Raw genomic sequence first — 20,723 nt, forward strand, 5'->3', positions numbered from 1 at the left:
AAGCATACCCCAATTTATTAATTGCCTTCCAAATAATTTTGACAATGCTAGTAACCATAGATTCAGCTGAGCATAGTTTTTCGTGGTTAAGATTAATTAAGAATTACCTTTGATCTGCAGTAAGCCAAGAACGTTTTTCATCTCTGCCTATTTGGTCTATCGAAAGCGAGGTAGCAAATTCCGTAAATTTTGATGATATAATTCAAGACTTTGCAATAAAAAAGTCCAGAAAAATTATTTAATAATATTCTATGATCCTATATAATATGTAATAATGTGTTTATAATAAATAATTTATTTAGGTGTTCTTTTTTTGGCCCCATGCAAATTTTGAACCCGGCTCTGCAAAAGTTTACGCTGGCCCTGAATTGTGCAGTCAGATATGAAATTTTCTGAGTAGTGCAGACTGGCTGCCAGAGTAGGTCAATGATATACAGGAATTTTGTGAGCAGGGATAAGGAGGTGATTATCCCCTTGTATAAGGCAATGGTCAGGCTACACCTTTAGTACTGCATACAGGTCTGGAAACCTCATTTTAGGAAAGATGTAGAGTTGCTAGAAGAGTACAGAGAAGGGCAACAAGACTGCTGAAGGGAACAAAGGGGTGCTGTTATGAAGAAAGGCTTCTCAATGCTGATGGGATTCTTCCTCTTGCTCAGACTGTAAACCTGTGGGGGCATAGATTCAAACTGAGGAAAGATAGTTGTAGAATAAATGTGTATGGAAGTTTGCCTTTAGCCAGCGGGCAGTTGATTGCTTGGACAATCTTCCATCTGTTGTAGAATTTGATAGCTTAAATAAACTTAAGGTGGAACTAGACAAACATGTGGAATGAATGGATCAGTGAGATGGGAAGGTTTTTTTTTTTTTTTTTTGGCTGATGCTGTTATAATCTTGCTTTCTTGCATCATGTGCCTCTTTTAATGCTAATGCTAACTGACAAATGAGAGGACCTGCAGTCCCTGAACATGGAATATGTTTAGTATCCTAAAGGCAACTTTCAGTTAATTCAACAGTTACTGACATGGTAGATAGATATTCTGCCCTCCAAAAAGTATCCAAACAGACATTAGTTTCACACTGACATCACTACCACTCATTCTGTAACATGTTTCTCCCCCCCTAGAGCTATAGAGTTATGACACACTCTGTTTTCTGGGTAAGCTTTCCCCCTGTGAACAATAGGCTGCAGTGAGTATAGTCTTCCATTAATCGTGCACAATAGCAACTATCTGAGGTATCAATGTGTATATTGATCTGACTATCATCCTATAGGCACTTTTGTTATACAGTAATACCCCGAAGTTACGCAATAGGTGGGTCCGACGAAAATCGCGTAAGTCGGGATACAACTTTGCATATAAATACATATAAATTTTGCTTAATTGGGACCAAGGACTAACAAAAACACTAGTTTAGAAGAAAAATATTAATAAAATTGCAGTTCTTTATACATATTAATACAAAATATGTATTAAAAAAAACAAATGACTTACGTAAAAAAGTTATTTCGATGTCGATGGCTTCATAAAATCTAACAAATTCGTCTGACGACACAGCGCGTTCTTTTTTTCACGCAGAATTTCTTCGTAGCAAGCTAATAATTTTTTTATTCCTTGCTTTGTAGCTATAACGCGTTCTTCGTTGGAGTCTATGTTTTCTAAAATTTTTAAGCCCTTTACAATTGAGCCCTTTTCAATTTTCAACCTGTCAAGTTTGCAATTGTCATGTGCTTTTCGCCGTTGCTTCATTTAGGCCTGTAGCACGTGCAATATCACATGGTCTTTCATTTCGCTCAAAGCGTTTCACAATTTCATATTTTTTCTCTATCGACAGAGGCCTTACCGGGGAAACCCCGGTGGGCCAGTGTGATTTTGGCCATAAACCATAGTGTGAGGCCACTATAAATTTTCCCGGGTAAGAATTTTTGACCCAGTCCGCCTCTGTTTATCGATAATTGCTTTCTTTTTCTCTCTGAATCTGCAGTGTCTTCACCAGGACGCTTCCTTTTCACACCTTTTAATTAAGTATTTTACTCATTTTTAGGGAATAAAGCACAATTACAAAATGAGGAGGCACGCTTGATACGCATAAACAAAGCTGCACGCATGTAGCAACTGAATAAACAACACTATAAAGGCAGAGATACACTATTAACACCTCACATTTCTAGGGGTTACTACCATAAAACAATAAAAATCCAGTTGCGTTTCTGCTAGTGAAATCTGTTATAAACTGGTAGTAAACTCGATCTAATTGCATTTGCGATTATACCGATAGCTGGAATTGTGTTGGTTTTTATGTTATTATGGTGAAATGTGTTTCCCCTTCACTGATATAAAAAACATAAAAGCAGCAAAGTTGAATTTTGTTCATCTTTCGCTCTCAATCTCCGCCGTCGCACCGGATATCGATAACATATGAAAAACGACCTTGAAGATAGTGGGCGGCAGCGTTGCCAAACGAAAAAATCAAGAACCGCGTAACTCCGAGTTCGCGTAAGTCGGGGTATTACTGTATTTAGCCGTAAGATATGCTCTTACATTTGCATTTCATAAAAGAAGTCCAGATTATCCACAGTATTACAAACCTTTTAGTGAATAATAATTATTATTTTACTATTTAAAAATACTGCATAATATATTTGTAAAATTGAAAATCAATACCAACTATTCTGCGATTGTAAGAGTAAAAAGGTTATTTCTTCACTGCTCTTATCATTTCTAATTGATCCTTCATCTATTCATTGGATTTTCGAAGATAATTCATCTTCTCCTCGTGCGTTTTAACAGCAATCTATGTTTCAGTTCATCTCCTAGGTGCTCCACAGGGTTCATATTGTGTCTCTGCACCAGCTATTCCTAATATTTGTACATTCATATTCATGAGCCATACTTGAACAGCTTGTGGTATCAACTTGAGCATTATCCTTTAATGAAGCATGGAGCATTAATAGTCAGATATCTGTACCAAAGAACTCTCACATGTTAGGGAGCTAGGGGTTATGTAGCTGAGTAGTCAGGAGTGACAGTGCAGTAGCGCACACTCTTTTAGTGGACCATGGGGTTAAAGCCCTTGACTACTAAATATGATTAACAATTGCATTCATGATTTGTTATAAACTACCTGGTGGTCCTGCTAGAATATAAACAAGAATTGTCCAAACGTTGAGGTACACATTGGCATTCTTGATTTCTTGCTTAACCACCAAAGTTTTAGTCTTACTCCACCTCCTCCAAATTTCATTGTTCACACACACTTAAGTATGGCAACATATATTCTACAGGTGTCCTCCATACCTGCCCACATGATTTGTCACTCCATAAAACTGGTTTCAACTGCTGTGTGGACTAATTGTAGCATTCATTTCACCATGCAGGGTGAGACTGCTGATTATGGTTGGTGATGTTTGGCTTACATGCCACTAGTCTCCTGTGAAAACCAAGGCTCCATATATAGTGTGTTCCCACAGACCTCAATCCCTGTTGGTGTCTTGAACTCCTTGTTAATGTTTTGCAGGGTGTTTGAAGAGATTGTCACATGGATTGAGCTTTGGTGGCCTTCCATGTGTTTTTGGTTGTTTTCATCATACCATCACTGACAGTTTACCTTAGCATTAGTAGAGGCATATGATGCAAGAAAGCAAGCTTATGCAGCATCAAACAAAAAACAAACAACAAAAAAAAACATGTAAATTTATTTAGGCTATCAACTTCCACAACAAAGGATGGAAGTCTGTTCCACCAACCAACCACCCGCTGGCTAAAGGCAAACTTCTTTGAAGCAACCTTGAATGGTGTAGGCTGCCAGAAATTGCATGAACCAACAAACCAGCAATATGACATCTGACAGTAATGCCTCTCTCAAAATCAAAATCTCTCAAAATACCTTTATAAACCAATCAGAGTAACTTATTTATCCAGGAAGAAGTGCCTGGATACTTTGTTGTGGGTTACGCATGTGGAATGGCAGACAGGACAGAAAACTCGGTGCGTGTATAGTGTTAATTGTAAAGTGGCTCCGGGAGTTTCTTCCAACTCAGGCAATGTGATGAATATAAAACTCTGTAAAGGCCAGATTTATGTAGGTCAGTGAATGCTCATGTAGTATTAGTGTGAGGTTGTTTTGTTCATCTGGCATAGGGGCCTATGTTTTTGCACAAAAACTTCTAGTTTACCGTCTAGTGTCACAATGAGGCATGACAAACCCTGTGATAGCCAAAGCTACAGACAGGGAGAGCCCAGTTAAAAAAAAAAATGACAGGTTGAGGGTGATAGTGGGAAGACAGGAAGTGGGGTAGAATGCCCATCCTGCCCCAGGTGTGGGAGTCAACAAGTGGCAGTGGGGTTACCCACCAGGTAAAGGGGGAGTGTGAGAGAACTACCAACCCAGGTGGTAGGAATGAAGGATCATAGTGAAGGAGTCCCTGTGTTGGTACTCTATCTCACACTGGCCAAGGGCCCTGTTGACCAGTGTCAGTGTTTCACACCATGCTGGCTAACTAGCAATGGCATGGTGTCTGCTTGGATAGGCAGAGGGCAACTATGGCCATCTGCTCATCATCTAATCAGAGAAGGGGGGGAAGGTCAGGCAATTTTATCCACTCATAGTCCTCATTCACTCTCTGCTCTCATTCTGGTTTTATAATTTTTCTTACATTTTATACTGTTTTTATGCCTTTTTTTTTTCTTTCTTACATTTTCTGCTCGGTTATAATTTTTTTTCCCCACACATCCATCTTCCTCATGCTTACGGGTGGGAATGCAGTGGTGTGTAGTACTTACTATACTAAATGTCAATACAGTAGACTCTCAATTTTCTGGGATGGATGGTAAAAAGAAATTTCCGGATAATCGATTTCCCAGTTAATCCAAAAATACAGTAAGTCCCCAACATATGTGAGAGATATGTTTCAGGACTTCTTGCGTAAGTCGAGTTTTACATAACTTTGGAATGACTAATACAATATTTCTGCTATATCCCTAATATGCCAAAATTACAAAAACCACAATGTCCTCAGAAGAATGAAGAAAAATAGTTATATATTTTTAATTAGTTCAATTAAAAACTTTATCTGGGGACAGCAGTGAAGTAGCCGGAGTGGCACATAAGAAAAGAAAACATGAAATTAAGAAAAAAATGCATGTTATTGTACTGTAAAAACTGACATGTATTTCGTAGCCTTGGTTATTATAGTTGACCTTCATTGGTGCCGATCGCTTCACTGCTTCTCGTAATCTCTCTTTCTCTTTTATTGTATTCACCGTTGCCACTGACAAATCTGAATTCTGTGATACTTGTTAATGTTTGGCCATTTTCATACATCGTTATTATTTTAATTTTCTGATCTGACTCGATAGCTTTCCTTTTCTTGATAAATTTACTAGTACTGCTGTCACTTATTCTCTTAGTCGGCACCATGATAACGGTCAAAATTAAATTTTCTGAAAAGAACTTCACAGGGTTAAAGCAAAAAACTCACTATTATCACTCCCCGTGAGCTCACATTTTACTAAAGCACATTTCTGGTGGTCACTGCCAAAAAACAATAAAAACAATTTGCACTCTCCGGGTTATTGGGCTTGTCTGTGGTGTAACCAATTATAAACGGGAAGTAAACTCAATCTTATTGCATTTGCTATAGTACCGATAGCCAGAATTCTGTGGGCTTTTACGTTTAATTATGGTGAAATGTGTGCCTCCTTCACTGAAATCTTCAGTCATATAAGTGCAAATCTACATAAGTCGGGGACTTACTGTATCGAAAAATGTTCATCAACCTACGTAAAATGTATGGCGAAAGATGACAAAAAAAGCTTACCGCACACTACTCGCGTGTCCAATACGTGAGTAGTGCATATTGGACACTCACTTTTGTTTTACGATGTCGATTTTAAATTGAATAGCTTCCCTTTATTTTTTACAATGTCACGTATGGTTTGGTCGCCAACATTATAATGGTTCTTTAGAGATTTAACGATGCACCATTTTCAAAATTTTGAATAATTTCAAGTTTTTGTTTAATTGAAAGTGCAACTCTTGCATTTGCCCATAATTTTAATTTTTGCGATTTCTAAACAAAAAAAAAAAAAAAAAAAAAAAAAGTTACTATAAAAAAAAATTCCAACAACTCTGACATAAATAATGACACAAAATTTGTCATTTTGTGGTGCGATGGACCACAACAATCGACGTGATGCACTAAATCAAACTAAACATTTGGTCAGTTTTTTTTGAGCGGCGGTGTGAAGACAGCAGGGATTGCAAGATAATAGGTACACTATAATCTCCTAATGATGACTTATAACGCCACTTCTTGTTGCTTATTTACGACTTGCAAAACATCTGCAAGACATCTAGTTATTACTTGAATTTTATGATTTCTGGTCGGGTTTTTTTTTTTTTTTTTTTGTCTTGAGTCTTGAAGTGTCCTGGTTAATCCGATCCCGATAAATCAAGAGTGTGCTGTAATTAAAATTAGGTATTAGGTGGCTAAAGACTAAGGGTTAGTAAATACTTATATTGATCAATATGTGATTTGTGCATTTTCACTCTAACAGAGATACTCTCATTTATTCTGCTGGCATTTGTCTCATTTACTCAGTTCTTCCTTACTGCACTGCTCACCCCAGGCACTTCAATTTGCTAATACTTTTCAGTTAAAGTGCAGCCTCGGCTGTAGACCTTGCAAGCTGGGAGCGTGCTGTGTGTATGTTGTTGTTGTTGTTACTATATAGAGTTGAGATTGTGTCGGTATTTGTAATAAATATATTTTTAACTATGTATTCTTGCAGCCTGTTTCGTTTCATTCATTCCGTCACTCATTCATCTGGGCCATTTACCATAACACTCATTCATTCTCTCTTACTCGCTTACTGGGTCATTCTCTCTCACCAAAACTAACATTCATTCCCTTTTACCACAATTCCTATTTGAATCTGTCATTCAGTGCCCGGCTCATTCACTCAATCTTTCACACTCTTTCATTCTTTCCTTCCATTCATTCTTCTTTCATTCTACATCGCATCTCCTTGCTGCTAGCTTACCAATATTTTTCAGCTAAGCTGCTTCCCTGGCTACCTGTACATCTTCCTTCCCTACATGTTTATTTGTTTGGTGGGGGGGACTAGTCATTCTGGTTTAGTCAAATTTGGGTATCTATCGGGGAGCTGATACAGCTACTCTGTCAGTTTAAAATGTCATCATCTGGTCATGGTGAGAGATATGGTCACTTTGGCTATGGTTGTTGTTTTGCTGGGGAGCTGTAAGACCTGTCTCTGGATGTGTCTGCATTTCAAATACTTTGTGTGAAGCTTGTGAGAGCTTTATAATTAATTTAAATTTAAAATAAATAAAAATTTATAATTAATTTATAATTTAAAGCTTTATAGTTATTTAATATGTTATTATATATTCTTATATAGTTTAATATTATTATATATTCTTTTATAATTTAAGATATTATTATTATATAAGTTTTGCAAGTTGCAGCATCTGGAAACTAGACACCTGCGAGGTGATCTGATTGAGGTGTATAAGGCCTTGAATGGTTTGAACAGGCCCAATTCCTACGGGATTTTTCCGCTTGCTCAGATTAAGAACCCGAGGGGGCATAGATTCAATTTGAGAAAAGACAGTTGTAGGATTGATGTGTAGAAGTTTGCCTTTAGTCAGCAGGTAGTTGATTGCTGGAACAGACTTCCATCTGTTGTTGTGGAAGTTGATAGCTTAAATAAATTTAAGGCTGAACTCGACAAACATTTGGAGTTACTGGATGGGCGAAATGGGAAGGGTTATTTTTTTTTTTTTGTTGGATGATGCTATCTATTTAAGCTTCCTTTTTTGCATCATATGCCTCAACTAATGCTAACATCGGTGCATGAACAGTGAAATCTCTACTGCAGTCTACTTATGGTAGGAAAAAGTGCATATAGTGACCTGTTTTGCAGAAATGCTGATCAGTAGTGCATACTGGAAAAAGGTCTTCTGGTCTGACAAATTCCACATCCAACTGTATCATCCTGATTGATGGGTTAGCATGTGGAGAAAATATAAATCATTGCCATTCATGAATGAATCCCTATAGGCTAAGGGATATGTGATGGTTTTGCATGTTTTGTTGAGAGTCCATAATGTCCTTTTTTTTTCTTGAGACGAACACCTGAATACTAAAGCAGATAGAAATGTTGTACAGACCGGGTAGACTGCATAATATTCAGATTGCCTATCCTTTGAATGACGGTTACCTTCAACAGGATAATACACCATGCCACTATTCTTAATATAAATTCTCAATAACTTGATAAAACGATAAATTCAAAAAACAAAAGAAATATTAGAGAGAAAAAATAATATAAGTATATACCTACATATTTGTATCAATATGCTTGTATAAACTAAAATACACTTAATATTAAACAAAATTTATTTGTCTGTAATTTTAAAACCATACACTTAATTATTAAACAATCTATTTCTCTGTAATTAAAAACAATACTATTTAATAATAAACACAATTTCAATTAGTCTTTATGAATCTTAAAATTGATGTTTGTTTTAAAGATTTCACTTCAATATTTAAGTTTCCCCTTAAAACACTCAATGCATTAAAAGTCTCATTACTTGCCTCAGTTCTTAAAAAAAATTGACTTGTTTCCATTGCACCTTGAGCTTGTGAGATTGTTGGCACTGATTTTGATTCACTTTCAATTGTCATCATATCATCATCGTCTTTGTTAAGCACAGCATCTACAATGTCACTCTCTGTAGGAAGACCACTAGTTAAGTTGTCATCGACTCGTACAAATTTATCTATGTTATCTGTATTAAAACCTACAACGTTGTTACATAGCAACCATTCTGATAATGGTAAGTTGTTTTCTTCGTTTCCATCTTCTTCATCTACAATTGAAATTTCATTTGAATTTAACTTCAATTTCTTGAAGCAATTCACTATGGTTGTCAAAGTAACATTGTTCCACATCATTCAATGAATTTATAGCATCCAATATTGATATTGACTTGGTAAGTTTCTGTTCTCTTTGCTGATCAGATGTAGAACTAGAAATCTTTTATAAAATCCTTTCAAACTCTTGATTACACCTATGTCCATTGGTTGTAAAATTGATGTCATATTGGGAGGCAGAAACACTAGCTTAATGTTGGACAAATTTTTAATCTGGGGATGTATTATCAACTAACAATAAAATATTTTCTTCTTTTTGAATGGTTCCTTGTTCCAATCATTTACGTATTGCCGAAAAATATCCGAAGTCATCCAAGCTTTCTTGTTTGCAGTGTAATCCATAGGAAGTTTCCTTACGTTTTTGAAACACAGAGGTTTTAACGATTTTCCGATAACAAACCAGTTTTTTATCAGTTCCTGTCATATTTGCACATACAAGGCACCATCAAGCAAGCCTTTGATTTTTTTCCACCAATACATTTTTCCCATTTGAATTTAAATGTATTGTCAGGTGTCAAATTACAAAAAAGTCCTGTTTCGACGGTGTAGTAGTAGTAGTAGTAATAGAGGTATGTGATGCAAGAATGCAAGTGTAACAGCTTATATAGCATCAGCCAAAAAAAAAAACAATTTCACATAACCATTCCCTCGAAGTTTGTTCCAGCAATTTACCCCCCCACTGGTGGTAATTTCTGCACATCTATTCTACAATTGGCTTTCCTCATTTTGAATTTTTGCCCTCTCAGGTTTGTAATTTGAGCAAGAGGAAGAATCCCATCAGAATTCAGCATGCTTAACCCATTCAAGGCCTTATACACCTCAAAGAGATCACCTTGCAGGTGCCTAGTCTCTAGCCACTGCAATTTGCAGAACTTAAGCCTTTCTTCTCAAAGAGAAGAAAGTGTTAAGAGAGTGAACCGTTTGTTCCCCTCACCAATCTTGATGTCCTTCTCTGTACACACTCAAGCAACTCTACATTCTTCCTAAAATGAGGCCTCCAGACCTGTACTCAAGGCGTGGCCTGACCATTGCCTTATACAAATGGATAATCACCTCCTTTTCCCTGCTAACAAAATTCCTGTATATCATTGACAATACCCCATGACCTGCTCTGACAGCCTGTCTGCACTGCTCAGAAAACTTCATATCTGACTGCAAAATCGCTCCCAGGTCTGTTTCATTTTCTACCCCTAAGTGTAGTACCACACAGCTGGTACATTCCTCTGGGGTTACATATGCAGTACCTTGCATTTGTCAATGTTAAACTTCAATTGCCACTTCTCAGCCCATCTGCCTAAGTTTTCTAGATCCTGTTGCAGTAGCATAACTGCTGTAGATGTCTTGTTCATTGAAATCTTTCCTGATTTCTGCTGAAACACAGTCAATCCATTCATTTTCCTTTATCGGATCTGCAGATCAAGATTCTCCACTAATTTTTGCATAAACAATATCATGTTGGTTTTTAAATCGATCCAGCCAACCGTTGTTACATACAAAATCATCATGTCCAAATTGTTTAGCAAATTTTTTCACTTGAACCTTCAAGATCGGACTGTCTATTGAAAATCCAGCACTTCTTTGTGTGGTAAACAGTTGAAGCAATGCTTCCTCAATGTTTGTAATCTCACACTTTCTAATTTTTTTTGGTTACGTTCCTTTCCAGTGCCAATATGTATTCTTCCACAATGTCGATACACTTGAAGAGGACAAAGAAAACTTTTTACACACTTCAATATTTTTTGCATCATGTTATGACTCATGAATAATTTCAACATTTTCACGAATCAAGACACGCTTTCTTTTGTTAGTAGACATGTTTCTGAAGGAAGGGTTCGTGTCTAACTTATTTTACTTTAAAATGATAAAGTGATATGCATACAAAGTTCTTAGAAGTCCCATTTCCAAAATTCTTATAAGTCTCGAAATAAATTTGTTTCAGTGAATACAAGACAATCTGTAAATAGAGTAATGCGACAAGCGGAATACCAATGCTATTGTATAGCCCCATCCCTGGAGGACTAAGTCATAAACCAGCCACTAATCCAATGTGGTCATAAAGCTAAGTCACCCTTTACATTTTCATCTATTCCAAGAATTGGGTTTTTCCAACTGTCTGAGCAATTAAGAATGAATAGTTTCCAAAATTTTTTTCAGTATATCCATGTAGTATACCCTTTATAACAGTGAGCGATTGTATGGGAATACGTAAATTAAGATCATTATGGCTTTTTCTTGTTACAGCCATGATTGCGTTATTTCCATGCTTGTTATAACTAATTTCCACTTTATATTGAAAGAGACATCTGTCATCAGAAACTGCTGCTGTTCACTCTTTGTAATTGCAAGATGATATCTGGTGTGCATGTGCCAAGATATCGCCAGTACATTACCCAGGAGTTGTGGAGTCCTTGTTGAGATGAACTGCTGCTCTGTTATGGATGAAAGGGGTGGGGGGATGTATAACATTAAGTAGTTTTATCTAATAATGGGCATTGAGTGTGTATATTCACACAAATAGAAGGAATTGCATGAGACAGGTACATGGGAAGTGTATTCCCTAAACATAAAATTCCCTTGTATAAATTATAATTAAGATTACAATATGAATTATCTTATCATTATAATATATGGTTCACAATTAAGAATATGAAGTTTTAACTATTTCAGCCTCACCTTCTTAAAGAATGGGTACCATTAGATTATGATTCAAATGAGTCCCTGCCTAGTGATGAGGAGGATATTGATGGAGAAGATCAAGAAACTGATGATGTATTTGGAGATGATATGGATTCTGTTCTCTTAGCATCCACTAAAGCCAAGAAACGTGCTTCAGAGTCAGGATTAATGGAACAACTAGACCCATCATCTTATAGTTGGGGCCTGCTTCGCTACGCCACTGTGAAATTGGCTCATCATCTCATGCTTACTTTTCTAAATATTGCTGGCATAGAACTTCCAGGTAATACTTAGAGTGTAAAATTTGCATTGTATCTCATCCATATTAGTTCAGATATGTACTCAAACACAAAATATTCTTAATTAGATAAAATGAATAAAAACATAAAAAATAAGAAAATGTTGATAAGAATTTTTGATTACAGATAATAATTTGATAATAATTTTTAATTATAGATATAAAATAATAAATGATTGCATGCCACTAAAACATTATCAAATATTTTTTCCAGCCACTCAGTTCTAGTTATAACACTAACTTTCCTCAACTATTTTTCATTTATTTATTAACTTTTTAATACAACATATTTGAGCAGAATGAATGTTCTGAAATTCTGGTCTTTTAAAGAAAGAGAAATTACTTATTTTGTGGGTTTGTTTGTTTTGTTTTTTTTTCCCCTCTCAGAAAATTGTAAAAATATAAAATCGTGTGTGTGTGTGTGTTGAATAACAAGAAAGTGGAAACAACAAGGCAGAAAAATGAAAAAAGAGGAACTAGTCTAATGCAGTTTTATAAGTTATGTAGCAACATTTGCTGATGCTATCAAGGCATGCAGTGTGTTGGAAAACTGCTAGCTTGGGGGATACACAGACTGTTAGATTAACAATAGCCACAGGCAGAGATGAAACTGGTTCGTCACTACTTCTGTTTGAATAAGCAGCATCCTGGAAATCAAGATGATCAGTTTTTCAAGAACTGCTGGGAGTCATCATGCAACAAGTAAATTTGAGGGATGTGTTCATTGAGTAGGAACAGGTGCATGTACACCAATGCTAGGAGTATAGTAAAGAAATTCAATGAATTTGAAGTGCTGGTGAAGACATAAAAAGGTGGATATTGTTGGGATATCAGACGTCCTGTCACACAGATATAAGGAATGTAGAATTTTGATTTAGAGTACAATGTGTACAGAAAGGACACACAGAATAAGAGGGGAGGAGGAGTTATGCTGTTAGTTAGGAAACACAAAATCTAAGGCAGTGCATCCAGGTGACATGGGTGGCCAGTGCAATATTGAGTCAGTTGGGTGTGACATTAGCACTAGAAAAGCAAAGTTGAGAGTAGGAGTGTGTTATAGGCCTAATGACTCTGATGAGTACAACAAACAGCTGGCGCCTCCGTAGCCAGGTGGGAAGGAGCAGCAGTGCATAGCACACGCTTCTTGATTAGACCGGAGTTCGAGCCCGTCACCACTAAATACGAAGGATGCGGAAAGGTCAGAGAATGACCACCGCATATCCCGGAGCAATATGGCCTTAGTTGCTAATGCTCCTAAAAACCAAAATAACTAACTAACTAACAACAAACAGCTGTACAGAGAAATAAACTAGGCCATAAATCAGATTATCTTATGTGGCATTTTAACTTTCTACATATTGATTGAAACTTGTGGGTTGGTCACTCGCACACTAGCAAGACTTTTGTGGATTTATTGAATGACTGTTTTCTAGAGCGGCATGTTCGAGAGACAACCAGAGGGAGTAATACTCTTGATCTGATTATCAACAGTGATTATTCATGCATTAAGAATCTGCAGATAAAGAAACACTAGGTGGCAGTGATCACAATGTACTAATGTGATAAAAGGAAGGGTTCTTGCTTTTGTAAAGGTGACTATGGTGACGTAAGACTATACTCCACACATGAAGAGTTCTTTAGGAAGGTGGATGCCTGCAATTTATCAAACTCTAAAAGGGAGGTAAATATTTTTGTAATAGCTGAGAAGAAAGTGGAAGCGAAATTGTCACAGGTAGACATACAAAAGGAGCCTCAGGTGGATGGAATCTATCCAGTTATATTAAGGAAGACAGCAAAGGAAATAAGCAAACCCTTAGCCATAATTATGAGAACATTCTTGGATTCAGGTGATGTCCCCGTGGACTGGATATTTGCAAATATATCCCCTATTCACAAAGGAGAAACGAATAAATACAGCCCTGTTAGTTTAACTTCTGTTCTGGGAAAAGTGATGGAGGCACTGGTTAAAGAGGCAATGCAGAATCATCTAGTGAATACTGCAGTTATAGTTCGAACACAGCGTGGGTTTGTTAAGGCTCTTTCCTGACCAACTTGATTGGATTCTACGATGTGGGCACAAATGAATCATATAACTTGAATTTTTGGTTGAGTGGGAGAAGACAAAGAGTTGTAATCAATGGGCACTGCTCATCGTGGACTAAGGTTGTTAGTGGAGTCCTCCAGGATTCAGTGTTCTTTGGACCATTGTTGTTGTCTATGTTTATCAATGAATTGAAAGTGGGAACAAAAGTATCCGTGTGCAGGCAAAGATTTTATGACTCCAGCAAACAGATTTTTTCCATTTTATTGACATATTAATTTATTTTCTAGAAGTAGCATTATAGTCCTAGTTGCACTACTTACCGTATTTCTCCATGTATAAGACGCACCTTAATTTTGGGGCCCGAAATTTGAAAAAAAAATGTATTACATAAAGTTATTGAACTCAAGTTTTATTCATCATAAAATTCATACAACTCATCACTGTCAAAACTCCCATCCATAGAAGGGAATCACCAAGAAAGAGAAGAATGATGATATCCAGCTCAGGACCCTGGGTGTGCCAAGCCCATACTCACCAGATGTGAGCCCCTGGGGGTAAATATTGATGAAGGGGTCTCACATCTGGTGAACATGGGCTTTGCACACCCAGGGTCCTGAGCTGGATATTACCATTCTTCTGTTTCTTGGTGATTCCTCTCTCTCTCTCTCTCTCTCTCTCTCTCTCTCTTTTTTAGCTCGTCCAGCATAAGCCTCAGGCTTTCTTGCACTATATTAATAATATCAGGCTTAACATTGAAGTTTGAAGATGATTCAAATGCCGGCACGGTTGTTAATGACAGTATGCTACTGCAGCCGGATCTAGAAGAGTTGGACAGATGGGCTAAGAAGTGGCAACTGAAGTTTTAACACTGACAAATGCAAAGTACTGCATATGGGTAGCAGTAACCCCAGAGAAATGTACCGACTGTGTGGTGTTACACTCAGGCTAGTGGAGAATGAAAAAGACCTGGGAGGTAATTGTGCAGTCAGATATGAAGTTTTGTGACCAGTGCAGACAGGCTGCCAGAGTAGGTCATGGGGTTCTTATCAATGATATACGGGAAAATTTTGCTAGCATGGATTATGAGTAGATTTTCCCCTGTATAAGGCAATGGTCAGGCCATGCCTTGAGTACACTGAGTACAGGTCTGGAAACCTCATTTTAGGAAGGATATAGAGTTGCTAGAGCGAGTACAGAAAAGGGCAACTAGACTGGTGAGGGAAACAGAGGAGTTCTCTTAAAAGAAAAGCTTAATTTCTGCAAATTGCAGCGTCTGGACACTATGCTCCTGCGAGGTGATCTGTTTGAGGTATATATGTCATTGAATAGATTGAGAAGGCGCTGTGCTGATGGGATTCTTCCTCTTGCTCAGATTACAATTGAGGAAAGACAGTTGTTGAATAGATGTGCGGAAATTTGCCTTTAGCCAGTGGGTAGTTGATTGCTGGAACAAACTTCCATCTGTTATTGTGGAATTTTTGATTGCTTAAATAAATTCAAGGAAGAAGTGGACAAACGTTTAGAGCTAATGGATGGGTGAAATGGAAAAAGTTTTTTTTTTTTTTTTTTTTTTTATGGCTGATACTGAATAAGCTTGCTTTCTTGCTTTATGTGCCTCTACTAATGCTAATATTGATGAGGGTATAGCAGGCTTAAAGTCGAAGTTTGCAGGATAGAAAGGTTGGCAGGTTTCTTAATGGCTGTAACTATGGTACGCTGCAGCCACCAGATCTAGAAAAAGGTGAGCTTCAGTTGCCACTTCTCAGATTGCTGAGAAGTGACAACTGAAGTTTAACATTGACTAATGCAAAGTACTGCTTATGGGTGGCAGTAACCCCAGAGTAACGCCCCAATTATGCAATACTACACTCAGGTAGTGAAGAATGAAAAAACGACCTGTGAGTAATTATGTAGTCAGATAAGAAATTTTCAGAGAAGTGCAGACAGGCAGACAGAGCAGCCCAAGGGGTCTTGTCAGTGATATAAGGGAACTTTGCTTGCAGGGATAAGGAAGTGATGATTAATTATCCCTTTGTATAAGGAAATGGTTAGGCTACACCTTGTAGAACTCCTGGAATGTGTACAAAGAAGAGCAACAAGATTGACGAGGGAACGGTGGGGTGCTCTTACCTCGAGAGGCTTAAGTCTGCAAATTGCAGCATCTGGAGACTAGGCATCTGTGAAGTGATCTGATTGAGCTGAATGCTGATGGGATTCTCTCCTCATGCTCAGATTACGCATTGAGGGGGCATAAATTCAAATTGAAGAAGGATAGTTGCAGAATAGCTGTGCGGAAATTTTCCTTTAACCAGTGTGGAAATTGATGGATTAAACAGACTCAAGGAAGAAATAGCCAAAGGTTTGGATCGAATGGATGGGCGAAATCGGAAGAGTTGGTTTTTTTTTTTTTTTGTCTGATTTTCTGTAAGCTTGCTTTCTTTCATCATATGCTACTATTAATGCTAATTCTAAAGCTAACGTTCTTATTTTATTAATATTTTTAATTATATATTTTTTTAATTTTGTAATTATTTATCTCTTTTTATATATATATATATATTTTTTTTTTTTGTTACATTCTATCAGTCTCTGTCTCTTGTTTTTTTCACTTTATATATATGAAGTGCGGATAAATTGAGCTAAAGTAACATATAAAATATGGAAATAGGGGCTAATTATGTTATATGGCAAATGAATTCTCTCACTTTAACTTTTAAAATATATATACAGGGTGATTATAAAGTCCTTATGCAATTTTAAACTTTAATAACTTTAGATGTGAAACACACCGTAAATGGCATATTAAAGCTGAAATCTTAGTTTTAAAGCTATATAGTTTGATTTTTTTAACTTTCAGCATAACTGCCATCATTTGCAACATATTTTTCAAACTGATTTTCCAACTCTTTGAAAACATTCCTCAGTTGCTTCTGAGTAATTTTGCGAATTGCAATTGTGATCCTGATGTTAAGTTCATCCAAAGAACATGGTTTTGTTGAGTATACAACAGTTTTAATATAACCCCATAAAAAGTAGTCCAGTGGGGTCAGATCAGGCAAACAAGATGGCCAAGCAATTGGCCCAACCCTACCAGATCCACTTATCTGGGAAGATATCATTCAAAAACTATCACACATTTGTAGCATAATGGCAGGATGGTGCCATTATGCTACAAATTTTACCATTGTAGTTCAGGGTTCTGTCTTGTGGTTCTGTCTGAAAGATTTTACCATTGTAGTTCAGGGATGAGGAAATTTTGCATTTTAAGGTAACATTCACCATTGATTGTTACTTCTTTAAAATTATAAAGGAAAGGACTTAAAATGCATGACTTCCTAAGAGCACACCAGACATTGATGTTTAGGGAGTCTCTTTCAAATTGCCAGACTTCTTGAGGTTTCTCTCTCTTCCTCAAATGCAGCAATTGTAACAGTTGTTTGTCACTAATGTAGCCTCATCAGAAAATGTCAACTCTTCAAGAAAGTCATGGGAATTGTCCATTTTTGATTTCATCTGTTTTTGTTGTAGTATGATTTTAGAAGTCAGTGACTAAGTGTATATTGTCTGTAAATTGCATGTGTTCTGGGGTCAATTTTCTGTTTTGCTGGACCAAAAACCAACATTTCCACTAGAAAAACCCATGCCACTCTCTTGTGAGACCAACTTGTGAAAAAAGCCCACAAAATTTCCTCACTTCATCGACGACAGGACGAACTATGGTCTTTTCCACCTGGTGTGGGGAACACGGCAATTATACCAACTGTGCTACCCATGAGGGGCATTTCATCTGTCGATAAAAATCCAGTTCCATTTGATAGTCTTCTTCCTATGACATTTGAACCACCTGTATCTTGTAAGTGTTTTTGGGCAGTTTCACTCTTAAAATTTTGCACAGTGTCGATTGCGGATAATTCAGCAGATGCATGCCGCACTAACTTGCATGGACATCTTTCAAATGCTTTCTGGACTATGGCCACAGTCTCTTTGTTGATTCTTGGCCTCCTAGATCCTGGTTTGTCATTCATGGACCTAGTGTCTCTAAACTTTTCAACTGTTAATTGAGTTCCTATGTGGTGCATCTTTCCTGTAATCAGCAGTGAATCTTCTTCTCATGGCTGTTATGGACTTCAATTCTGTAAGCCATAACATGCAGTTGACTTCTTCTTCTACTGTCGCCATTTTCAGTCAGTTGAAGGATCTGAAAAGAAATAAAAATTAATTGATCCAAAATTAACAACACTAATACATAAAAAAACTTTAATAAATTCACATTTTATATACAATTTACAGCGTGCTTCTATCATGTGTACATCCAAAGTTATTAAAGTTTAAAGCTGCACAGTGACTTTATAACCACCCATATACAGTGCCAGTACTAAGCTAATTTGCACCCAGCAGCACCCTAGGCAAGGCTTTCACCCCCAAAAAATTTGCCAGTTTGAATTTTCAATAACTTGTAGATGTCTTGTAGAAAAAATGAAAAGCACAAAACTTGAAACTGCTAAATTTATTTTAAAATGCAAGAATAAGTAATACAACAATCTTTGATTATCTTTCTCAAATATAAAAGAAATGTTTTAGCACACAAATAATTTTGAATATGTCTTGTGAATTGCAATGTTAAAATTTAAGTCTCTTCAAAGATTCAAGCTGACCGGGCTAGCTGGGCGGGTAAAGTGCCTGCCTGGCAACCCAAAGGTCGCGGGTTCGAATCCCGCCTCGGGCTTGGATCAAAGTACCGCAAAAACCTTGGGAGGTGCACTATGGCCACAGAAGCCAATGCGCCAACAACTACAAAAAAAAAAAAAAAAAAGATTCAATGTCAGGCACAAAAAAATTATCCAAAAATTGCACAAACATGCTGTTACTCACTCGATGACAACATGACATAATGTATCCAGCTGTAAACAACACAACAGTTGCCAACTAAGAAGAATAAGATTTTTTTCTTAGCCAAAAATATCACTAAATTTCAAAAAGAAAAATAGAACATATAAAAAAGATAAATAAAAAAAACTTTATAATAAAGTATAATTCATAGCATTATTGTAGTATTTATCTTAAAATAAAAAATATAAATTTTCAGTTGCATTTTTTACATGGGTTAAAAAACTAATCTCTATGAAACTGTGCCCCTCAAAGGTCAGTACTGCACACTTCTGAGGTCTGGGCCCTGGTGGCTGCCTTGTTGGCCTAATGATAGTGCTAACCCTATCTGTATATATAATATATAAACCCATAAAAAAAACTGAACAATCATAGAATTTTTAGCTCTTAGAAACGGATAAGTTTTTCGAAAATTTTTCGTATTTTTTTTTTTTGATAATTAATGTATTAAAATGTGTTCGGTAAATAGTTTTAATAGTCTTAGTCACGTTCATTAGTGTATTTTTAAATTTGGCTAGACATTTGTAAGTTATGACTTAATATTCATAGAGATTCTGCGTTAGTGATTTCGGCATGAATATTGTATATCGTAACTGATAGTGCATGGTAGTGGTAATTGTAATGTTTTAATTTGTGGTAAATAAGTAGCTCAAAGGTTCTAATTATGTAGGTTAGCATATTTTTTTTTTTTTTTTTTTTTGTTTGTTTGTTTTTAGCTAAGAAATTTTATTATTGAGTAAGGCTGTGACTAATTTATAACATTATGAACATAACTGTATAGCTTAAATATAATATAAATTTGATAGTGTAATATATATACAACATAAACTTCATAGCATAAATCTTATTGCTGAATAGCGTATAGTTATTATTGCATTTAGGTATCTTACTTTAGTGTAGTATTCTCAGATTAAATTGAATTCAAACAAAAATCATGCCCAGGCTGGAGCAGCAAATCAAGGGTTCAAAGTAGAAGAAGTGTTGTTGCTCGGGGTAAACTGAATGTAGCAGTTCTCCCATGAATCATGGCTTTACAAAATGTGCTACTTGTTTTATGTTTGAAGAACTCTCTATAACGGGACATGATACAACCAAGTGGGATGCACTGTGTACATTCAGTGCAGAGAGTGTATGGAAATTAAGTGCATTCTGAATGGCATTCAAGAGAGTATGAGGAACCTTGAAGAAATTAAAATGGGGAGAATCAAGCTCTCAATGCCAGAGCTAATTCATGCATCAGGCAACCTTGTGGCAATCCCCAAGGCAGAATGTGCTAGTCCCACAGAAATTAATTATTTTACTTATAGAGTTTTACTTATCCAGTTTTTACTATATTAACAGTGAAAGTAAGGAGTTGAATCCATTAGTACATTGAAGTTGATGGTTTAACTGTTGTTGATCTGGCTCAGATTGTTGGCAAACTTAATAGGTATTTTGCATCTGCTTTCACACATATGGAATGCTTTAAAGAAGGGGATGCTATAAATTTTTCAAACTAACAGGGAGCTAAATGATTTTGGGACAATGGAGAGGAAAGTGCTAGAGAAATTATTGAAGATAAACATTAAAAAGGCGCCTGGGATGGATGGAATCTATCTAAGTATATTAAGGAGGCAGCAAAGGAGGTAAGCAAACCTTTAGCCATAATTATGAGAGAACATTTTAGGATTCATTTGATGTCTCCATCGACTGGAGTTATGTGAATGTATCCACAGTTCATAAAGGGGAATTCAAAGGTGACATGAGTAGTTACAGACCTGTTAGATTAATGTATGTTCCAGCGTAAGTAATGGGGTCATGGTTAAAGAGGTAAATGCAGAACAATCTAGTAGTAGTAGTGGCATGTGATGCAA

General features: G+C 36.5%; 1 protein-coding gene across 3 annotated transcripts in view; it reads left to right on the forward strand.

Moving 5' to 3' along the window:
• The window catches only part of Rbcn-3A (rabconnectin-3 alpha), a 980,796-nt gene that overhangs the window by 700,940 nt on the left and 259,133 nt on the right, over positions 1–20,723 (forward strand). For all 3 annotated transcript variants that reach the window (XR_016547873.1, XM_090388469.1, XM_090388476.1), the window contains exon 43: positions 11,633–11,924. Coding sequence is in view for 2 of the 3 variants with exons in the window: in XM_090388469.1 (XP_090244595.1) it covers positions 11,633–11,924 (292 nt within the window). In the remaining variant the exon portion in view is untranslated. The remainder of the gene's footprint in view (positions 1–11,632; positions 11,925–20,723) is intronic.

The sequence above is a fragment of the Mastigoproctus giganteus genome, chromosome 2 (genome assembly GCF_048544385.1).
Source record: "Mastigoproctus giganteus isolate SK-2022 chromosome 2, ASM4854438v1, whole genome shotgun sequence".
Lineage (NCBI taxonomy): Eukaryota > Metazoa > Arthropoda > Arachnida > Uropygi > Thelyphonidae > Mastigoproctus > Mastigoproctus giganteus.